Here is a 22,235-nt window from a genome sequence, read left to right as displayed (position 1 = left end):
ACATTTTTTACTTACTGCCTAATAATATATGTTCATTGTAGAAAATCAGGAGGAAAGAATAAAAAAGAAAATTCCTAGTAACTTTTGACTAGAAGCGTCTAATATTAATATCTCAAGTACCATTTCACCTTTCATCACTTAATGCTCATGTGCTAGTTTCCATTTCTTACAAATGGGTTTGACTTCTGATATCATGCTGCTTAGCTCTGAAGTAGAGGAAATAACTGAACTCTTAACGGTGATACAGAGTACTTAGATGTGTGTTGAACAGGTTGCTTGGGACTCTGAACAAATTTGAAAATGGAAATATCCTTAAAAGTGGGCATATTTCGGAACAAGTAACACTGCATGTGTATGGTGAACCACTGTAAGATGTTCAGAATGGGGGTACAGAGAGGATAAAGACAGTGTTGGCATTTTGAGTGTGTCACCACAGACATGAAGTTCAGGCTCGATCAGGAGACAAGGCTAGATGTGCTCTAAAACATGTGACACAGCAGACTACACAAACCCTTGTCCTCTCATGAACTGAGTACATCTGAAGACTTTGGGCCATTTTCTCCAGTTCAAAGCAATAACTTAGAACTAAAGGGCTAGCTCTTGAAAAAGGAAAAATATAAGCCAATAAATAAAAGTTAAAACCAAAGATTTCTTTTCAGTGTGTTCTGCTTATATTTCAAAGACAGAACATTATAATCTGTGAGAAGGAGAAGAGCAATGTTGGCATTAATTATGTAAGACAGCACCAGAGCTGAAGGCATAACAATCTAAATTGATCATTCCATGGGTAAAAGGAGTACCTGCAGTCTAGGAATTTATATCATTTTCAGAAGCACCAATATATATTTATATAAACATGTATGCACTAACCAATACAGTCATATTTTACTGAGAGAATAATAGCAATCAGATTAGGGAATTCACTAACATAACGCCTTGGTCAATTGCTAATATATGCCGAAATGTTTGTGCACTCCTGTTGAATGCCTCTCTGAACCTGAAGTCAATGTTTCAAGAAATGTTGAATGTTAATACCATCCACCATGCAGGTAAATTGCTAGCATGTTACATGGGTGAGATATAGATGTATAGGCCCTCAATAAATGAAGGATGTTATTTGATGAACAATCATTCAGATGAAGAAATAGTTTATTGTAAAAGAAAAATCTTGGAAATACTAGATCTAAAAGCTGAAAAACAAATGTCAACACTTAGTTCATTTGTAAGATGTTTGTTATTAGGCTCGAAAGAAACAATTTCACAGGGATTTAGAATTGAATACAGAGTTATATACCGCATTTCATTTATGCAAATAATACCTCAATAAAGTTGATTTAATAAAAAAGAAGCTTACAATACATAAACTGTAGAATCTCCTGCAACTGTAAAATGCCATTGCCTTCCAAAGTGGAATGATTAGCCCAAGGTCAAAAGCTATGCCAAATATGAAATATCATTTATCAACTATTCAAACTACTGAGAAAGCATTAAGATATGATCACATATGTATATAATTCTTTTTTTTTTTTTTTGGCTTTTCGAGACAGAGTTTCTCTGTGTAGCTTTGCGCCTTTCCTGGAACTCACTTGGTAGCCCAGGCTGGCCTCGAACTCACAGAGATCCACCTGGCTCTGCCTCCCGAGTGCTGGGATTAAAGGCGTGCGCCACCACCGCCCGGCCATATGTATATAATTCTTATAGAAGATGAAAACATCTACACAAACTCTATATGAGATTTTAATTATATTATATCTATATTTATATCTATATTAGTCATATAAATATATAAATATATATTTATATTATATCTATATTAGTCAATCATGTTTGTAATGTCTCATTACAGAATAAGGGTGACAGAAAAGAATATATAATCAAATGGAAATACGGCCACAATATGCTACTTTTACTTAAAAAGTAGGTTTTTAATACTGAATCACTCATAAAAAATAGAGAAGTGTGTATATATTTGTGTGATGTGGTAAGAATCAAACCAAAGTCTTCATAGATAATAGAAATATGGTCTACCACTAAGCTACATGTCCAGTCCAATAAACTAGTTTTTAACTTTTTTTTAGCTAGCTTACCAAAGATTAGTTAATTCTAAGGAGTAATTAATAAATTATTTGGAATTTTTAAAGCTTATTCATATTTTTAAACTTTAAAAAGTTAATGTGTTAATTCTATAATTGCTTTTTCAAGTAAATTACCATTTTACAACTAAAGATCATAGTAACTCAGGTAGAGTTCTAAGTGGGCTCTGTGAACTACATATGACATTCAAGGTTTCTCCGCGTGGTAGAAACAATCCAACATTACAAGTTGAAATCATCTATGGGTCTGAAATGTAGTGCTTAAATATTAACTGATCTTAATTTTATTTATTTTTAATTTATACACATAGCTACACTGAAATGACATATTACTTGAAATGTTTTAGATATCTCTGGCTAGTAGAATTACAGCTGACATTTTTTTTCTTTTCATGCTTTTTACTTTCATTTTCCAGACTTTCTGGAAGAAATTTTTATCACTTTTCTTAATTTTTTTTTTTTTTTTGAGATAGGGTCCCACTAAGTAGTTCTGGCTGGCCTGAATCTCACTATGTAGGCCAGGCTTGCTTTTAATTCACAGAGATCTGCCTGCCTCAGAGTGCTAGGCTTAAAAAGTATGTTTTACCAAGCCCAGCAAAATGCTTTTTAAAAGGTTGTTCTGTTTTATTTTGTGGCTAATGATACCTTGTGTACTCCTTAATGCCTCTAGACCTGAAATCCATCATTCATTGAGAACTACGGCACGCAGTTCATAGGTGTGATCCTGCCTCCCCTCCACAACTCTGCATTCATACACACAATTTATGTGTAAAAGGGTGTATGAAAGCACAGATTCCCAAGGATTTTATCACATTAACTTTATTTTGTACTTGTAGGTTTTTTGTTTCCTTGTTTTGTTTACTAAGGCAGGAGTCTCACTGTGTAGCCTTAGCTGGCCTGGAAAGTACTGTGTAGACCAGGCTAGCCTCCAACTCAGATACCAGCCAGCTTCTGCCTCTCAAGTGCTGGAATTAAAGGTATACACCAACCACCATACCCAGTGACCACATTAACTTTAAATCTTAAGCATTATTAGCTTATAATTTCAAATAAAAGCAGACTTAAAAGTAAAGAATGCATGATTTTTTTTAACTAAAACAAAGTAATAACTAAAAATTTAGCCACATCGGAGCATTCAGTTCAGATTAATCCCTACAACGCCAAACAGAAAGAATATACAATCAAGTACTAGAGAGTGGTATCATTTCTATATTTTTATGCTGTATATCTGGTCAAAACATCCCAAAATAGGACTGAAGAGATGGCTCAGCATTTAAGAGCACTGGCTACTCTTTTGGAGGACCTTGTTTTGATTCCCAGCACCCACAAGGTGGCTCACAAATGTCTGTAACTCCAGTTCCAGAGGATCAGACAACCTCTTCTGGACTGCTCAGGTAACATGCACACACATGGTACACAGAGATACATTCAGGGAAAATTCCCACACATATAAAATAAATAGTAATAAAAAAATCTTTTAAAAATCCATAGAATAAAGAGTTTAAAATCTGCCAGGCTTTCAAATAAACACCCAACAAACCAACGTAGAGAAATCATTGAAATGATCATAATGATGACTTGATAAACCATAGGAATTGTGAGCACTGGAAAAGGGGCAGAAAATCACTTTACACAACATTCATACTTTAACAAAAGCTATCACTTTGGTTTCACAAGGGAGAAATCAACAGAAGTAACTTGAAACAGTTTTCTTTATGGTAAAAAAAAAATTGCCCTAAATTGCAAGTGCTTTTCCATTCTCCTAGGCAGCAAATAAAAGTAACATTGACCTTTAGGCCTACTGAATTGTAAAGAATCAGTGATATTATAAAGTTAGTTTTGAAGAGGAGAATGTCTGTTTGCCAACTGGGACTAGAAGAGTGCAGCTGCTTAACCCCGAAGCAGTCTCCTGATAGATTAACACAACAAATAGCTTGCACACTACAAATTATACTTAAATAACCTGACATTTAACCTGAAGGAAGCATGGCCATGTCCTTACCTAAAGACTGGTAGAGCTCTGTCATTTTGGGATGGTCCCAACAAGTTGTTTGGGTCTCGTGGCTAAAACACAAAATATAAAAAGAGACTTTAGAATCTACAGTGAGCAATAGCAAAAGAAAGACAAATGCTCTTACTTCACATTGCTACTTCCAAGGACTTCCATAGAGAACTTCAGACTGCCTTGCATGCAGAAAGGCTTCTTTATTTTCAAATGGAAAGAGCAATAATAACATGATTAGGTCTAGAATTTGTTTCTTTTTCACACCCACACATTGAATGCACCACTGTTTTTGACAAATTCAACATTGACCTTGCTATTTAATCGGTCTGGATTGCCTCACTTCTCCACTGTGAAACATACAAAAAGGAAAATGACAATTGTCAGCTCTGTCAGTTCCATAATTACAAATCACCTAATTTCTCATTTGTTTCCTTCGCCCTCATCCCATTACTCTTTCTTTTCCATGGTCAGACCTCATGTTGGTGACACCTGTATTCCATTTCAGCTTAAGACATATCCAGCACTCAACTAATATAGCCTATCATTCTTCCTTCTTCCCATTACTTTTAGAATGTCCTTAAACTCAGTACCCTGTAGTAGACCACTTCACTTCTTCCTATATTTACTTAGCCCTGAATGAAGCATTCACACTTCTCCATTTCTTAAAGTGTGGTTGCCTGCTATTAGCTCCTGCCACAAAAGGAACAAAACACCTTTGTTTCCCATTCAATTACATGAACAAATCCAGGAGAGATAACTACATATACTTTACCTTACTTTGGCTCATCTACATGAATCACCATAGCATCATATTTCATGGTTTCAGAGATTACATGGTGAGCTTTGATAGAATAAAATACAGCTTGGAACAATATTTTAGTATTCATAAGCTGAGCCTATTTATAATCTTTTAATTGGTAATGTGGGGACCAGAGAGGGAAGAAAGAGCTTAAATTTGGGCATGTCAAAGGGACCAGAAAGGACAGAGGCTCCACATAAAAAGAGGAGTTTGGGGAAGCAATAATGTCAAATGAACACAGTATAGGTTTTGAACTTGGGGCTTTACAGCCTAGAGGTGGTGTAATTTGAGGCAAGTGTACTCACCTGGTAAAGAGGTGAAAAGATTAACCGACATTGAGAACTGACACATCTGAATACAGTCATTTTGCTGCCATGTGGTCCCCAAGTAACCATTCATTACCGTAGAGATGTGGGAGCTTAAGAATGATCCTTCCCAGAGGGCAAAAACTATATTCACCATGTATTTGGTTAAAGAGAAGTCAAAAGGAGAAACACCTCAAGTAGTTTGATAAATAGAATCATAAATATCATAAAGACAGATGGAAATTGCCCCAAAAAGCACAACCTCAAAGACCGTCCTCCCTGTGAGATTTACAGTTCAGTAATTGAGCTGTGAAGGCTATTGGAGTCAATTCGCAAGAGAGTGTTCACTTGTGAATGGCTCTCACTCCCTTCCAAATGTGTCCGTTTCCGTTCTGCAGAGAAAATTCACAGGTGAAGAGTGTCAATCAGGGCTATGAGTTGAGGGAATATAACAGAGTGACATGGAAGTCGTGAGGAGTAAGAAGAGCAAGGGAGGCGGCAGACACTTCAGGAAGGTTTGGGAAAGCCCATGACCACGCTGGTTTGTGATGTAGAGAAGGAGTAGGCGGGACTGGTACTTTATATGCACAGCACAAGGAGGCTGCAGCTTGCAGCTTCATGGAAAAAGTGTTGCTTGTTCTCGAGTGATTTGTAGCTCAAAAAGTGTCTGTGTCTCCCAATTCCATAGACAAGGGCTCCGTCCTGAATTCCAGCTTCCTCCCCTTCCAAAGCCCATACAGATGTAAGTACTAGTAAAAGAAAAGGGGAAAAGATGGAAATATCCACACATACGGCCCTGACTAGACACACAGTGCAATAACAATGTCCCATTTCCAGGACATTGGGTCGACTATGACATCTTTAATGGACCTGCAGGAAACTGTCTGGCTAAGCTGATAAACCTGACCAGGCAAGGACACACAACCACTCTGAAAAGCAACCATCTGAAACTGTTTCACAGAAGAGAAACAGGACAATGAAATAAACTTGTAGCAAATGGAATTCTTAAAGGAATGAGAAATGTGCATACAATTTCCAGCAGAATTCCACAGAGAGAGAGAGCGCGCTAGCTTGATGTAGTTCCCCATGCCCCATGTCCAAAAGACAAACAAAATAAAACAGGAAACAAGCTCACATTTATCAACATACCTACATTGCTAGTCATTTAATGACAGTTATTGAGCAGGTTAAAAATAGGAAAAGGGTATTAGAAATTGCATTTTAATCCATCAGCCCTCAACAAAATTGGAATTTCCATTCAGAAGACAGAAGAAATTACCAGTCCCCTTCCCATCCTTCTTCCTTATTTGTTTGATAGGTACTATTCTCCCAATCACCTAAGATTCCAGAGTACTAGCATAAAATAGCTCAAAGAACTCCTCAAATAATTCCCCAAATCAACCTTCTTCTATCTCCCTCCCCTTCGACAAACAAACCTTTCCTTTTCAAGCAATCCAGAGTAACTAGAAAAGCAGATTTAGATGTCCCCCCTGCAGTCTCAGTTCTCCTTCAACTGCAAAGCAGCCAGAAGAGAAGGAAGTGAAAGAAGAGAAGAATAAAGGGTAGGATTGGTCCTAAAAATCAGAAAGATAATCTCTTCATCATTTAACACTAATGTGCTTGGCAACACAGTTGAATGAACATCAAATTGGGGCATAAGAACCAAATATTCACTTCACTGTATGTGAGAATTTTGTATCTGGGGTGATATCAAAGCCCTAGGGAGACGCAGTAAGCCTCCTCCCTCAAAAGACAGGAAGGCAATGGTAAGCACACATTTACCTAGCTCACATCTGTATTCTGTCTTGGAGGACACACTAATTTGAGGGGAGGAAGAGGTAATCAGGTTGGCTTTTACATCTGCATTTGTTACTCTGTGGCTGTCTTCAAAAAATAAAAGAAAACAAAAAATTCTCACCTTCTTCAAGATGGGTAACTCACATTTACCTGGAATATACAGCTACTATAGAAAACTATGCTCTGCTCTTCACACATCAGGAAAACACTCCATTTATTTATATATATAAATTTCCAACAAAAGAGGATATTCTGAAACCGGTTCATAAGTTATTGAGTACATCTTTGTTCAGCCTTCCTGAGAACAATGATGTTCAATACAGACCACAAGTCTTTATGTACATCACCACTGACACAGACTATGTAAACAATCCCCAAAACCTTCCTCAAATCTTTGAAACATGCGATTGAGTTCGGCCCCACAGGTTCCAAACCCTTGCATCAGATACACCTCTCTGAGCAATCTTCAACCTAACACCACCCCCCCCACACACACACTTTATGTGTACAAACTGCAAATAATCTCTTTTCCTTTTGACACTGTGATGTAAATTAAAATACTAAATCACTGGCTGTGACAAAAGATCCTCGCAATACCTACTTGTCAATAATCAGAAATTAAAGCATTACTCTATTGAGCATAGGGTTGACCTAATTTCCTACCAAAGAATTTAGATTTTCTTTCACCTTTTTTAGTTTCAAGTAGTGTGCAAGGTTATTATAACCGCCTTGGAGCTGTTCCTGCTGTCAGTGCTAGAATAATCAGACTTATTGGAATTGCTTTTGTAGTTTCTTAAAAACAAACATTAGACACATAAAAGTAACAAATATCTAAGGCATTCACTGAGAAAATGGCAGTTGCCTAATTAAAGTAAGATTTCTTTTGCAACCACTGTTATTTGGTACTGAAAATATTTTATATTCTTTCTACTATTTCCCAGGGATGAACTAATCACTATGCACCAATGTAAAAAAGTAGCCTTCTCTTATGTTTTGCAGAATATTAGGGTTTGGCTTCATATATAGTCTGGAGCACACACACACACACACACACACACACACACAAAGTAGCCTTCTCTTACGTTTTGCAGAAGATTAGGGTTTGGCTTCATATATAGTCTGGAGCACACACACACACACACACACACACACACACACACACACACAGAGTGGGAGAGAGAGAGAGAGATAGAGAGACAGAGAGAGACAGAGAGAGAGAATGAATTTCCCTTTAATCTGAGGATCAGACTCTTTCTAGAGGAACCTTGGCATTTGCATGCTGAATTGTTGAACTTGGCTAGAACGGCTGGAATACTGGCAGGGTGGGGATGGGAAATATATTTAGAAGTTTCTGCTACTGTGGGGAAGGGACTTCAGTGGCTATGTGTCAATCTAAGCATCAGAAATACTATTCTAGTTCTCATTTCTTGTTCTCAAGAGATATTTAACATTTTATTCTGTTTGGCTCAACTCAGGGCAAAGATGACGGCCTTGGTGGCTCTTCCAGCTGTTACTTGTCCTCTCAGTTCTATTTGCTTTGCAAGGTTTACCTCCCACCCACCCTCAACTTTGGCCAAGGCAATTTCACTGCAGGGTCCTGTCCAGTGCATGATCAAACAATGACGACTGAAAACAGTTCCACAGTGCTCAAGGGTCAGAAGCCTTTCACATAACTGGGTTGTTTCATTTGCTCCTTTCGCTTCTTTAAGAGCAAGGATTTCCTCCCTAGAAGGTTTGGAACAAGGAAATAAAAATATCTAGGCAAAAAAAAAAAATGATGGGGTGACAAGGACAGACGGTGGGAGTAAGCTCGGGGACCAGGAAGAACATATTGGTGAAGAAAAAAAAGAATGTAGATTTCACGTAAAGACTTTAGTTTGTTACTTGAACCAGAAGATGGATATTTCCTTGATGTTAAATCATTTTACAATTAATGTTATGCTCCCTTAGACAATTAAACCCCTTCAATTTAAGTTTCAAACTTAACTTCACATTTAACTGAGATAAAGCATTGTCTTGCCCTTTCCATTATGATCAGATTAGGAATGACAAACTTTGCTTAAAGACAACCTGGAGAAGCAGAAAAGGCACCCTGAAATGACTCCACACCTCAAAAGAAGCCCAAGAAATAAACAAATAATTATAATAGTAATCCATAGAAAATCCCAAACCCTCAAGCCTCTTTCTTCTCTCAGTCAATTCCTGACTTTCTAGGCTTTAATTGTTCTTATTTTATTTTTCTAAATCCTGAAGCATGGAATAAGCACAGAAAAAAAAACACAGCGAGGGAAATGTCAGTTGGAATCCTCGGAAGAAATCAGGCAGAAAGTTGACCTTTTGGCACTTAGCAGTGCAATGCAAGGTAGAACCGCGTGCACCCCTTCCTCCTACCAGGTCCAAAGGCGATTTGGGGGAACAGCCCGCCTGGATCATGTCCACACCGGCAGCCCCGGAAAGGAGCAAAAAGCTCCCCGGGCCTGATCCCCACGGGAGGAGCGAGCTGTCCCTCTCTGGGCAAAGGGAGAAATCCGCTTTAGCTCTCTCTCCGAGCCTGTCCCAGCAGCCAGGAAGGAGCTGAGTAGCGAGCACTGGCGCCTGGGTGGAAGCCCGGGGGACGCACCTGCAGAGGCTCCCAGGACTGGTAGGAGAGCTGCCCCGACGCCTGGGTCTAGCCTATACCAGCCACCACCAGCCACCACTGCCTCTGGTCCAAGTTTTGCCTTCTCCTGGCAGCTGCTCGTGCCACAAGTGCACGAATTGCAGGGATACGAGGGGGTCCGGGACCACGAACCACTTACCCTTTGAGCTGTTCCCTCATGGTTGTAAGGGTTTCCGCAGGCAGACAGGGGCGGGAGCTTAGCGTGGAGGAGTAAGCTTGCCCGAGCCGCCGGGCTCCCCGAAAGTCGAGCGCCGCCGCCCAGGCTCGCAGCCGAAAGCACTGCGGAGGAGCCGGGCTGGCTGGCGGGCTGGCGGGCGGGCGGGCCGGACAGGGAGGGGGGAGCTGCGTGCAGACGGGGCGGGGCCGGGCAGGGCTCCGCCCCCACCTAAGGACCTGGGAACCTGGACAGCCAGGGACTGTGAGCACTTTCAAAACAGAAGAGAAAAAGAAAAAAACAAAATAAAAGGATATAAACAAAGATCGAAAGGAGTTGAAGGTAGACCCAGGAACCTGGAAGCCACATGTCTCTTGCCAGCATACCCTTAAAAATCCTCTGGCAAGACTACTTGTTGCCTAAATAAATGACCTAGGTGCAAATGACCTCATCGCAGATAATTAGTGTGTGGGCTTGGAGTTTTCCTTTTAGAAAATGAAAGAAAAAAAATAATAATCACATGAGAAAGTATTCACCTCCCTCCTCCACCCCTTGTACAGTTGAAAATTAAAGGAGTAGGGCATGAAAACATGAAATTCAAACTCATCCTACTGGATTTTTTTTTTAATTTTGAGACGGGGGTCTCTCACATAATTCTCACTGTTATAGAACTCAATGTGTAGATCAGAGTGGCCCCCAACTCACAGAGATCCGCCTGCTTCCTTCTCTCCAGTGCTAGGATTAAAGGTGTGCATCACAATGCCTGGCTACACTGGATTCTTAAGAAATATCTATGTTGGTGACAGAGCATTGATTCTCAAAATGTACTTCTAGGATTAACAGCTCCACCATCACCTGCAGACTTCTTAGAAATGGAAAAAAATGCAGGGCCCCAACCTGGACCTACCAAATAAACAAGTGAGCACACTAAAGTTGGAGAGGCATTGATACAGACTCACAGAACAGTACCACCAGTGGTTTTTGTCTTGAAGTATTAGGAAAAATCTGGAAGGATCTCTTTTCCAGTATAGCACTGGATTTGAAAAGATATGTAGGCTTGATGGCCCAGTGTGACTCATATCAGAAGCTGCAAAAGGAAGGTACAGTTTAACTACACACAACTGTTTTGAGCTTGGAAATCTTCCCAACAGAAGAAAGCCTTCATTAGCACAAGAATTTTCCACAATCTCCATATCTTCATTTCTTAGACTCCAAGGAGTAAGTCTGTTTTCACTGTTTCTCTTTGTTCCTTTCTTGGCGTTTTTATCTTTCAGTTATTTGTTTTTCACTCTTCTGGTGAATTCATCTACTTAAGTCTACATGTTAAGTGTATCCCTTTTTATTATTTTAAATATCATTTTTTTCTCCCCTCCACATTTTTTACTTAGATTGCGTGAGCTGGAAGGACTGGGAACATCAATTTCCACTTATTGGTATGTCACAGTACAGCAAAGAGGCAGACAGTAAACAGAGAATTGAAGGTTTCTTCATTAGCTTTGACAAAACAGACAAAAATGTAGACGTTATCACTAAAGCTGTGTGCTGTAGGTAAGACCAGTGTTGCTATTTTGAAACAAATAGGTTACTTCTGGCACTTCCCTTCAAAGACTGGGTCTGCCTTTGCTGTGCTTTAGCAATTTTGAGCTAGTGAGCTGAAGGGACGCTGCTATTGTGCCTAAGGATGTCATAGTCAGACTTATTTTGGGGTGAGGGTTTCCCTAGGCCTAAAAGTAGATTCCTCGTCTGCCTCTATCTTTCTCTGGAGTGGAGGGATTAGTGGCTTTTGCAGTGAATCAGTGAGAGTAATCGTTATGTCGATGTTGTATATCACTTAAATATTGTTTACTGTAAGGAGAAGATACAAACCCCACAGCATGGACACTTGTAAATATTAGAAATCAATTGACTAAAGATTTGCAACTCCTGTGTGATGAGGCTTGCTGGCATTCCCTTTTCTTTGTTTTCTGTTGGTTGGTTGATGGTTTTACATTTAAGCGAACTGCTCGAGATTCAGGAGTTCTGCTGTTTCTCGAAACTATAAATGCAAAAGTCTATTTTCCCACTATACAATTAGAGAACTACTAAGAATGAACTGTCAGGGAAAAGAAAAAGAATGGAAAACATAGAATCACTATTCAGATTTTTTTTTTAATTTGACAGATGGCAATTCTCAAAAATATAGCGTTAAGTTCTTTTTTAGACTGGAGTTATAGGCACTTAAACACTTGTACCAAAATCTTGATATCATTTTAGAAAATACTGAAAATATTATTAAGGAATGACATGGGCATCGTACTAACTGCTTTGTTGTTCATTTCAGCCATATTATGAGTTTTGATTAGTAAGTAAAGGCATTTTTTAAAGCACAAGGTTGCCTTATCTTCGTTTTATGTGTAAATTATATAGTGATATTATATATGTGTGTGTTGCTTTTTATAGTCGTTGTTTCATATTATTCTTAATTTGAGGGGATGTGGAGGATTGAACCTATAGTATTCACTAAGCTATGTCACAATTTTCCCTTATTATTATCATCATCATTATTGTTCTGTTTTGTTTTGCTTTGATTTGAACCACACACCAGACAAGGACCCTGAGTTCTGCCATGAGAAGAAAATCAAGTTGAAAACCTGACTACAGATCCTACCACGAATGAGCTCTTGGCCTCATTATCATAACTAGAACATGGTGGCGGTGGCGTGGCGTAAATGCTGGAATTAGCAGGGCTGTTTTTAATAGTTATGGTATTGGGTACTCTGCTGCCCTGCCACAGACAGATCCTCTCTTATGAAAAACGTCTCCATTTTCTTTAGTGTGCTCACCAGCAAAAGTGATGAAGCAAAGGAGAGTGCATTTGGTAGAAATAGCAGTCAAAATGGAATGAGACACGAAGGGGTCAAGAAGATGAGGCAGTAAACGTTCCTACAGCTAAAGCATCCGTCTTGGAAGCACTTCAACTTTGCTCGCACCTTCGAAAAATTAGTTCTCTAGCCTAAGAGATTGGGCTAGATATTGTTCTCCCATCTCCTTTCCATGCCTATCCTGTGTTCTCTACTCTGCTCTGTGCCCCTAGGAGGCTAAACCTCTGTGGAATCAGGCTCTCTTGCTCTTTGATTTCTGCTCACTTTCAACCAGTGGGAGGCAGTGATGAAAGGCCTGTGGAAGAAGATGAAAGGGAAGAAAGCAAGTCATAGCTAGGTATTCTTTCTCAAGCTCCCTCCTGCTGACCCCTGGCCTGGAAGTATCTGGGTTCTTGGACTTGTAGCCACAGGTCTTATTGGACAATCTTTCCCTTCAGGCCCAGCATTCTGCAGGTGCCCCAAGTCATTCCTTCCCTTTATGCCCTTTCAAAATCTTACCATTCTTTGTTTTATGCCTACCTTGCCCAAATCTTTGAAATAACTTTTTCATTATACTGTTTTCAAGTACCCACATTGACTGTACCATGTTTCTCTTTGAATGCTGACCAAAAAGAGACCTTTTCAACCCAAGCCACCTTCTAGAAAAATAGATTAGACACTGAGAGTCAGATAGACAGCAAATCCAGTTTTTTCCCTTGGGGTACAAAGGCTGACTAAACAGTCACTGGACAAACATTTATATAAAGTTCCTATTAGGCCCACAAGAAGCCCCATTGAAACCAAAGTGATAATATGAATAGGTACAAAGGCAAACAAACTCCATTCTTTCTAAGAGCTTTGGTGGTCTACTTGCTTTCAGGAGGGAATGCTAACACAGATGTTGCAAGTAAATAAATAAACAAATAAATAAATAAATAAATAAATAATTACTGAGAAAATCTAGAGTTGATCTGTACTTGAAAGGTGTGGGGACGACCTTCTGAAAGATGAAGGGCTACAGCTACAAATGTGGCTTTGTCAGATTCATCTTTAGAAAAGTCACTAGAGTAATGGTGTGATGGCTGGATCAGAAGGCAATCTGGAATTAGACTACCAGGTACAAGGTTAGTGCAATATAAGGAGGAACTGAAGGAACTATGGTTGGGGCAGAAGGAGTAAGAAATTATAACATAAAGTAGACATTAAGGGATCCCTGACTGACTAGATGTATACATAGAGAAGAAGTAAGATGGTTGCTGGGGATGCTGTAAATGTGTTGCTCTGATTGATTGATAAATAAAACACTGATTGGCCAGTAGCCAGGCAGAAATTAAGTATAGGCAGAACAAAGAGAGAGGAGAATTCTGGGAAGTGGAAGGCTGAGCCAGGTGATGCTGCCACCGCTGTGATGAGAATCAACATGTAAAGATACTGGTAAGCCATGAGCCATGTGGCAAGGTATAGATTTATAGAAATGGGTTAATTTAAGATATAAGAACTAGATAGCAAGAAGCCTGAGCCATTAGGCCAAACAGTTTAAATAATATAAGCATCTGTTTGTTTACTTGAGTCTGAGTGGCTACCGGCCTGGGCAGGACTGGCGGTAACTCCAGCTACAGATGGTGGTCCTAAACTCACTAGCATCACACAAGGAATGTTAAAATGTTCCAATATTCCAATATACAGCCCAACACATTATTCTTACATTCTAATGTAATTGGTGCTGGGCATTGAGATTTTTAAGGCTCTCCAGGAGAGTCTAACATACAACCAAGGATAAAGCCTTATCTTAGGGTTTTATTGCTGTGAAGAGACATCACGACAATGGTAACTCTTAAAACAGAAAGCACTTAATTGGGGGCTTGCTTACAGTTTCAGAGGTTTAGGCCATTATCCATTATCAGCATGGCAGAATGCAGGCAGAAATGTTGCTGGAGAAGTAGGTGAGAGTTACAACCTGATGTGCCGGCCAAGACTCTGGGCTTGGCATGGGCTTTTGAAACCTCAAGATCACCCCCAGTGACACACTTCTTCCAACAATGCCACCCCTCATAATTGTTCTACTCCTCAAAGAGTGCCACTCCCTGGTGACTAAGCATTCAGATATATGAGCCTATGGGTGCCATTGTTGTTCATATCACTACAGGCTTACTATCCCAAGGTGGATCCCAAAATTGAATGGATAACATTCACCAAACAAGAAATGTCTCAACAGCATAGATGGCAACAGGATAGATGATAAGTTAAATATTGAACACAATGAGGTAAAGATAGTTGTGTAGTGTAAAGAGTGAAGGTGCCTTGGAAGCAGTTGTTGGTCCTTTCAGTTTGAGGCTTAGAGGGATAATCATTTGGATTAGAGTTACAGTTTGGAAATGTCAGTACTGTAGGGATGTTAGGTTTAGATATAACCATTTGGTGGCAAGTGTAAAGGGCCAAGTACAGAAGCCAGGCTTCTCTAATCTTCAACAAGCACATCTTAGATTTTCTTTTTATATATAACTTTTCTAGGCTACTTGTAATTTTCAATGTTACTCCAATGTTAGCAATGTTAAACTGATGAGTAGAATAAGAAAATGACAAGGAATGGGTTTACAGGACATTCACCAGGGAGGTGGCACTGAGGAACATCACCATTCCCTAAGAGCCAGCTTGCTCTAAGAGTCTCTATGTAAATTGTTTTATTTACTGCAGTCAACGTTAAATATAACCTGTACCATATTGTAAAAACCCATTCAGAGGATACGTATTGCTTCAAGTAAGTAATGCATATTTTATAGTAAAGTGTCAACACTTGGATATCCAGTAAATATATAATATCTGTATGTTTCTCTTTGCATAGTGTAAGCTCTAGCCAGAGACCATGAATCAGACTTCTAACAAATGCTTACAATAACGGTGAATCACTGCCACTTAGGGCAAATGTGATGGCATACTAATTAAAATACGTGTAACAATGCCTCTAGATCATTGTTAAACCATCAGCAACCAACTCTGAAAGCTCTGCTTTCAGACCCAGAGCACATCATACTCCCACAAAAGCTTATTTTTTCCAGGCCTTTCCTTTGCAGGGAGGCAGAATAAGCCAGGACACAGAAAGTTTTCGGAGACAGCTGCCAGCTACACCAGAGATTTCACCAGACAGGTTCCAGATAAAGTCGAACTCTCCTTCAATTGCAAGCAGTTTTCATTTAATACGATTTCCCAAACCTTCACAGAGCCACCGATATCAAGCTGAACATCTAAAAAGATGTGAAGTTTAGCATCTTCACTAAAATAAAGGCACACTTCATTAACCTCAGAGGCCGGTAGTCGCTTAGTGGGAAAGAATCAGCGTGCCTATTAGCCTGCAAGCTATAGCACTATCAGGCTTATATGAACTACATCACCTGCTAAAAATGGAGAACTGATTAAGGTGGTTCAAGTATATCTGCTACAACATTCCTTATCCACCTTAAGAGCTCAGAGCTGTAACTGTTTGTCTGCCTTTCCCAAGCTGATTGTGCCAAATAACAGGAATTTCAAAACTAGGCAGAAATTCTGACACTCTGCATAATCTCTCTTTCTCTTCAGCTACAAATAAGGCTTTGTATTCGATTAGACGCACAGCAGGTGAAAACCCCAATTAGTGAATTCATTCTGGGACCTCTCTACCTTCCTCCCACACACAACCACACTTTACAAAAAAATGGGGAAGTGATAGTCTTTTCTCAAATCATAAATTAACCCTTAGCTCTATTCCAATGAAGAAGAATTATCATTGGAAATGGGAAAAGGTTGATTTTTTTTCCTTCTTGACTTCACAGTTGGGGTTAGAGACAATTTTGCTTTACTAGAATTGACTGTTTTCTCCACAAATGTGCTCAGATTTTCTGATCAATCCAGAAATTGCAGGGTTTTTTTCTTCCTAACTGAAAACTCACAGTGTCAATATTATCTAAAGAATGATTAATGAACAGTCTGCTACAAGAGAGAATTACTTTTAAGTTATGTTCTTATTTTAGTGTATTTGAGATGAGAAATACTATATTTTAGTGTAAACAGTATGCTTTAGCCTTAGGAAGTACACAAAATCTATACTTCATACTTGGTAAATATTTATTGTCAAAGGAAATCATCATTGAGCAAGGAGAGAGGTTTGGTTTGAACATTCAAACAATTGAGACAGCTTTCATTTTTAGAGTGTTTTACTTATACTTTGTCAATTGCTTCTCTGGAAATAATTCACAACCCAGTTTTACTTATGAGCAGATGATTGAAAAAGAGCAGCTTTGTCTTTTCTAATTGTTTTAGTCCTGTCACTGTTCTTGAAACAAGTCTTAGGACTTATTATTATCCACAAAAAATACTGAACATGCATCAAATAGTAAGTAATACAGCTTTTAGAAGCAGTCATCTGTTCCTGTCAGCGGTGCATTTCATTCCAAGTCTTCTTAATTAAAATGCAACGTTCTACATACATGCCTTCCTAAATTACCCTTTTATGAAATTCTTGAATTTCAGAAAAAATGTTAAATGACAACCTAAGCATTATTAATACTTACGACTTGCTTCTTGAGATTAGGTAAACAAAGGAATTGCCAGTCAATTAAGTGAACAAGGAAGTCATCTTAAATTGAAACAGATATGGAAATGTAATATTCTAATACTACAGATGAAGACATGAGAGTTTTTTTTTCCTTTAAGGTGAGTATGTCCAAGCATTGTCCTATCAAAAGCAGCTTTCTTAATGGGCAGCAAGTATAGCTGCTTTTGATTGCATATGAATCAAGATACAGAGCAGAGACAAGGTCAAATTTGCCCCTTAGAAGCTAGTCACTAGACCTGTCCTAGGTGAGTAATTTAACCACTTAGGGGTTATTTGCTAAGTCCTCTGTAAAAACATGGATGCTACTGAACAGGAACAGAGTATGGGTCAAAATCACACAATGACTTCGAAAGGCATTTGAAGCTTGGGGAATACTGTGTTAATGCAAAGTGACCTGCTGCACAGGTGTGACTCCTCGGAAGCCGATCTATTATGTTCAAGGCGGCTGCTTAAAAAAAAAAAAAAGAAGTATAAATGTTTCTCAATCCTTCCTCCTCAGTAGTTTACAAAAGGAACGTATCTTCCTTGCTTGTTTGTTTGTGGTGTCAATATTGTTTGAATATGAACCAGGTGTGGTGGTGCGTACCTATAATCCCATTTGCTCTAGAGAGCCTGAACAGAAAAAAAAAAAAACAAAAAACAAAAAACAAAAAAACCCTATCAGTTCAAGGCCAGCTTGGTCTACAAAGTTAGACTCTGTTTTAAAATAGAACACCACAAAATAGAAATAAATTCAGTATCATCATTTAAGCTTTTCATTTTAGATTGTGGTATGAAGGAAAATGAGAAGTCCAAGTGTCTGAGACCTTCCTCTTTCAGCAATTTACAAAAGGAGCCTTTCTGGTTTTATTTTGTTTTGTTTTAGTAGGAAAGCCAGCTCTCGGGAGGCTGAGACAGGATCACTGTGAGGTTAAGGAAACCCTGTACTATTTAGTGAACTCAAGGTCATCCTGGAATTCATAATGAGACCTTGTCTGGCAACCCTACCACAACTACCTCCAAGGAAAGGTAAAGCAAGTAAGTAAACAGTTTTTTACAAGATAAATCCATAACCACAGCCTAAAATATGCAGAAACTTTACAATGTTTGCTTTTGTTCTTTTGTTATAAGTGTTAAAACATGATTATTATTCAGACATGTTTTAAGAAAATGGTGTATCCCGGTTCGTGTTTTCAGAGAGCAGGACACTGTGAGAAAAGACAGTGAAAACTGATTTGGGAGATATCAGTGGGAGAAAAGAGATCTTTGATGGTGGCCTCTTGGTGGTAGTTTTTTAATTTTTTAATTTATTCTTCTGTCACATATTTTATCCATTCCACAGAAGATTCCCCTCCCTCTTCTTTTCTTAGTCCCTCCCCTCCCCATCCACTTCTCCTCCCTTCTCTTCAGAAAAGGGCAGGCCTCCTAGGGATATCAATCAAACATGACATATCGAACTGCAAAAAGACTAGGCACCTCCCCTCTTTTTTTTAAATTTTTATTTTGCAATACAATTCAGTTCTACATATCAGCCACAGATTCCCTTGTTCTTCCCCCTCCCGCCCCCCTCACCTTCCCCCCAGTCCGCCCCCCCCCATTCCAATCTCCTCCAGGGCAAAGCCTTCCCCACAGACTGAGATCAACCTGGTGGACTCAGTCCAGGTAGGTCCAGTCCCCTCCTCCCAGGCCGAGCCAAGGGACCCTGCATAGGCCCCAGGTTTCAAACAGCCGACTCATGCAATGAGCACAGGACCCGGTGCCACTGCCTGGATGCCTCCCAAACATATCAGGCCAATCAACTGTCTCACCCACTCAGAGGGGGCACCTCCCCTCTTATTAAGGCTAGACAAGGCAACTCAATAGGAGGAAAGGAGTCCCAAAAGCACAAGAAAGAGTCAGAGACAGACCCCCACTCCACAGCGTTCCACAAGAACACCAAGCTACACAACCATGACATATATGCAGAGTATCTAGGTCAGACCCATGCAGGCTCCTTGATTGTTGGTTCAGTCTCTGTGAACTCCTATGATCCCAGATTATTTGATTCTGTGGGTTTTCCTGTGGTGTCCCTGACACCTCTGGCTCCTACAATCCTCCCTCCCTCTCTTCAGCAGGATTCCCAGAGCTCTGCCTAATGTTTGGCTGTGGGTGTCTGTGTCTGCTCCTATCAGTTGCTGGATGAAGCCTCTCCAATGACGGTTATTCTAGGTTCCTGTCTATGAATATCACAGGTCTCTGGGCTATCCAGCCTTTGGGTCCTGACTCCCCTGGCAGTGTCAGGGATGGGGCCCTCACTGCATGAGTCTCAGTCTGTACCAGTCATTTGGTTGGAGTGGCAGGTTTTGAATGGACTGCATATGTTAGGAATTCCACAGACAGTCAGACATCAATGAAAGAGGAAATGGTAGATTACAGGTTCAGTTCAGTTCAGTAGTAGAGCTCTTGCCTCCCATATATGATATCCTGTGTTCTTTTCCTACCACTGAAAAAGAAATTCTGTGGTGTGTGTGTGTGTGTGTGTGTGTGTGTGTGTGTGTGTGTAAAACAACTTTACCTGTTAATGATATATCAGTGGTTGAATCTTGTACTCCAGCTCTGACTCATTTGTCAGAATTAAAATTTTTTTAACATGTATTTGTATGTATGTGTGCATGTGTGTAAGCCATAGTCGAAATGTGATGGTCAAAGTACAACCAAGTCAGTTCTCTCCTTCTACCATGTGGGTTGAGGATGGAACTCAGTTCATCAGGCTTTGAAGCAAGTGACTTTACCTATTGAGTCATCTTGCCAGCACAGGGAAAAATTAAAATTTAAATATGAAAAGAAAATATGACTGCAACGAATTTTCATTTTTCCACAATTTCTAAGAAATTATTTAAAGCACTCACTCAGAGTAAATTTCTGTTAAATAGCTTCCTATATGAATTTCTTTAAATTGTGGCAATAATGTTATATTTATAGAGTACCTGAATATGTCCTCTGTGATCATTCAAATTCTTCTTGTTTTTCTTTATTGTTAGAGAAAGCTGGTGTGTGGGGGGGGTACCAAGAACCTGGTATCGAAATCTACAGAAAGATTCTACAATGCTATCAGATTCCTCTACTAGGGGGATTCAAAGGAAATAAGCCCGTGTCTTTAGCAAATTTACAATCTACTTGGGGAAGGGGTGGAATAAAAAAAACATATGCCCAAACATAATATCAGTGGCATTAAGATATTTTCAGAAATTAAGAAGAAAATAGCAACCAAAGGAAAAATGATCAGTTTGACCTCTTGAAGGTCACGAACTAACTAGCTTAGGGTTGGCAAGATGACTCAGCTGATGAAGGCACTTCCTGCCAAGCCTCATGATTTCAGTTCTCTCCCTGGAATTCATGATAGAAAGACAAACCTGTTAGAATTCTGCCCTCACTCCAGCTACATGACTGCACATGCACGTTCAGGTGTTAAGCAAAGGTCTTGCATCTTATGTCATCAGTGTGTGCTAGCGACTACATGCACACAGAGTGGCCGCGCAATCAGGGCATGCGTGGTGTAGCTACATACTGGGAGCCCTAAAAAGCCGGATGCAGATCTTACTCTTTCTCTGCTCTGCTTCCTCTCCCCCCCACCCCACCATCTTTCTCTCTCTTTCCTCCCCAGGCCTGGTCCTTTTATCCCTCCTCCCTTTCCTCCTAATAAAGCTCTCCGCTAATAAGCAACCAGGTTCTGTCGTGACCGTGACCTTTTGGCCAGTCAGCGCCGCCACCAGTGCCGCTTATCATTCATTTCAGAACCAACTTCCAAAAGTTTCTCCTAATCGCCACATGTTGTGGTATGTGGTATACATGCACTCACATGTACATACACAATAACAATAAATAATAATAATAATAATAATAATAATAATAATAATAATAATAAATAGTTGTAACAGAATAGGGATAGAGCTCTATGAGGAGAATTCTGAGTGCGTGTGAGAAAATTCTGAGAAAACAAGACAAGAGTCTTGTGACCTCAAGTTTCTTCAAAATACAGAATTGATCTTGGAATGTTTTCTTTTTGTTCCTCCCAGGTGTAGTGGATAGGAGTGAATTTATTTCAGATCATTCATTACAACTGTCTATTGTTATTTGTTTATATGCCTCTATGGAAAAATGTGTTTTTGCCACGTGAGGCTTGCCCACCAGGTGTGGCTTGCTCTTGTGATTGGATACTTTACCCATGTGACTGTTCTTAAGCCTCAGAGTATAAATTGTCCGATGCTCTTAGTAAAGTTTGCTACAGCATGAGATTTTAGTCCACTTAATTTTTAGGCTCCACTCTCCCTGTTCCTACTGCCTCAAGAGCAGTAAGTAATAACAACAACAACAACAACAATAAAGAACCAGGAATTAAGAGTTAAACAAGTGAGGAAGGCTGTAGAGATGGCTCAGTGTTTAGGAGCACTTGCTGCTCTTGCAGAGGACCAGGGTTCAGTTCCTAGCACTGACATAGTGGCTCACAACTATCTGTAACTCTAGTTCCAAGGGATCTGCCGCCCTCTTCCAGCCTCCAAGGGTATCAGGAATGCACACAATGCATTTATGTACATGCAGGCAGTGCACTAATGTGTATAAATAAATAAATCTTTTTCTAAAGTTAAAGGAAACCTCTTAAGTTGATTTCTCTAAGCTAATAACTCACATTAATAATTCGCAAGGCACAGATTTTTATGATAACATACTGCTGTGCTATAATATTAGTTTATGCTTTTTTAGAAAGTCAAAAATTATTGGGAAATATTAAACTCTATGACTTGAGAAAGCTAGTTGACAGAATATACTAATAGTTCCCATTAGGATACCAAATCATTTTGTGTGTCTGAGAGAGAGATGAAGTCTCACTTTATCAGTCTCGATTTGAATCTAAAGAATTCTCCTAAGTGCTGGGACTAGTGTATGCTATTTTATTCAGTTTTTAAATCACATTCTTGAGTTAATATCAATAACATCTTACTACAAAAATCTAGGTCTTCATGGTTTGACCTAATGATA

At 39.5% G+C, this 22,235-nt stretch overlaps 1 protein-coding gene across 12 annotated transcripts in view; it reads right to left on the bottom strand.

Annotated features, from left to right (window-relative positions):
• The window catches only part of Dmd (dystrophin), a 2,092,376-nt gene that overhangs the window by 138,033 nt on the left and 1,932,108 nt on the right, over window positions 1-22,235 (bottom strand). For 8 of the 12 annotated variants that reach the window (XM_059250112.1, XM_059250109.1, XM_059250111.1 and 5 more), the window contains one exon: window positions 4,096-4,157. In XM_059250112.1, the coding sequence (XP_059106095.1) occupies window positions 4,096-4,157 (62 nt within the window). Of the gene's footprint in view, window positions 1-4,095; window positions 4,158-9,797; window positions 9,945-22,235 lie in introns of those variants that run through there. The other 4 variants (XM_059250121.1, XM_059250122.1, XM_059250119.1 and 1 more) reach the window with 2 other exon arrangements.

This window comes from Peromyscus eremicus, chromosome X (genome assembly GCF_949786415.1).
Source record: "Peromyscus eremicus chromosome X, PerEre_H2_v1, whole genome shotgun sequence".
Lineage (NCBI taxonomy): Eukaryota > Metazoa > Chordata > Mammalia > Rodentia > Cricetidae > Peromyscus > Peromyscus eremicus.
Note: the sequence above shows the minus strand (reverse complement) of the source record. Positions and strands in the feature narration are given on the sequence as shown.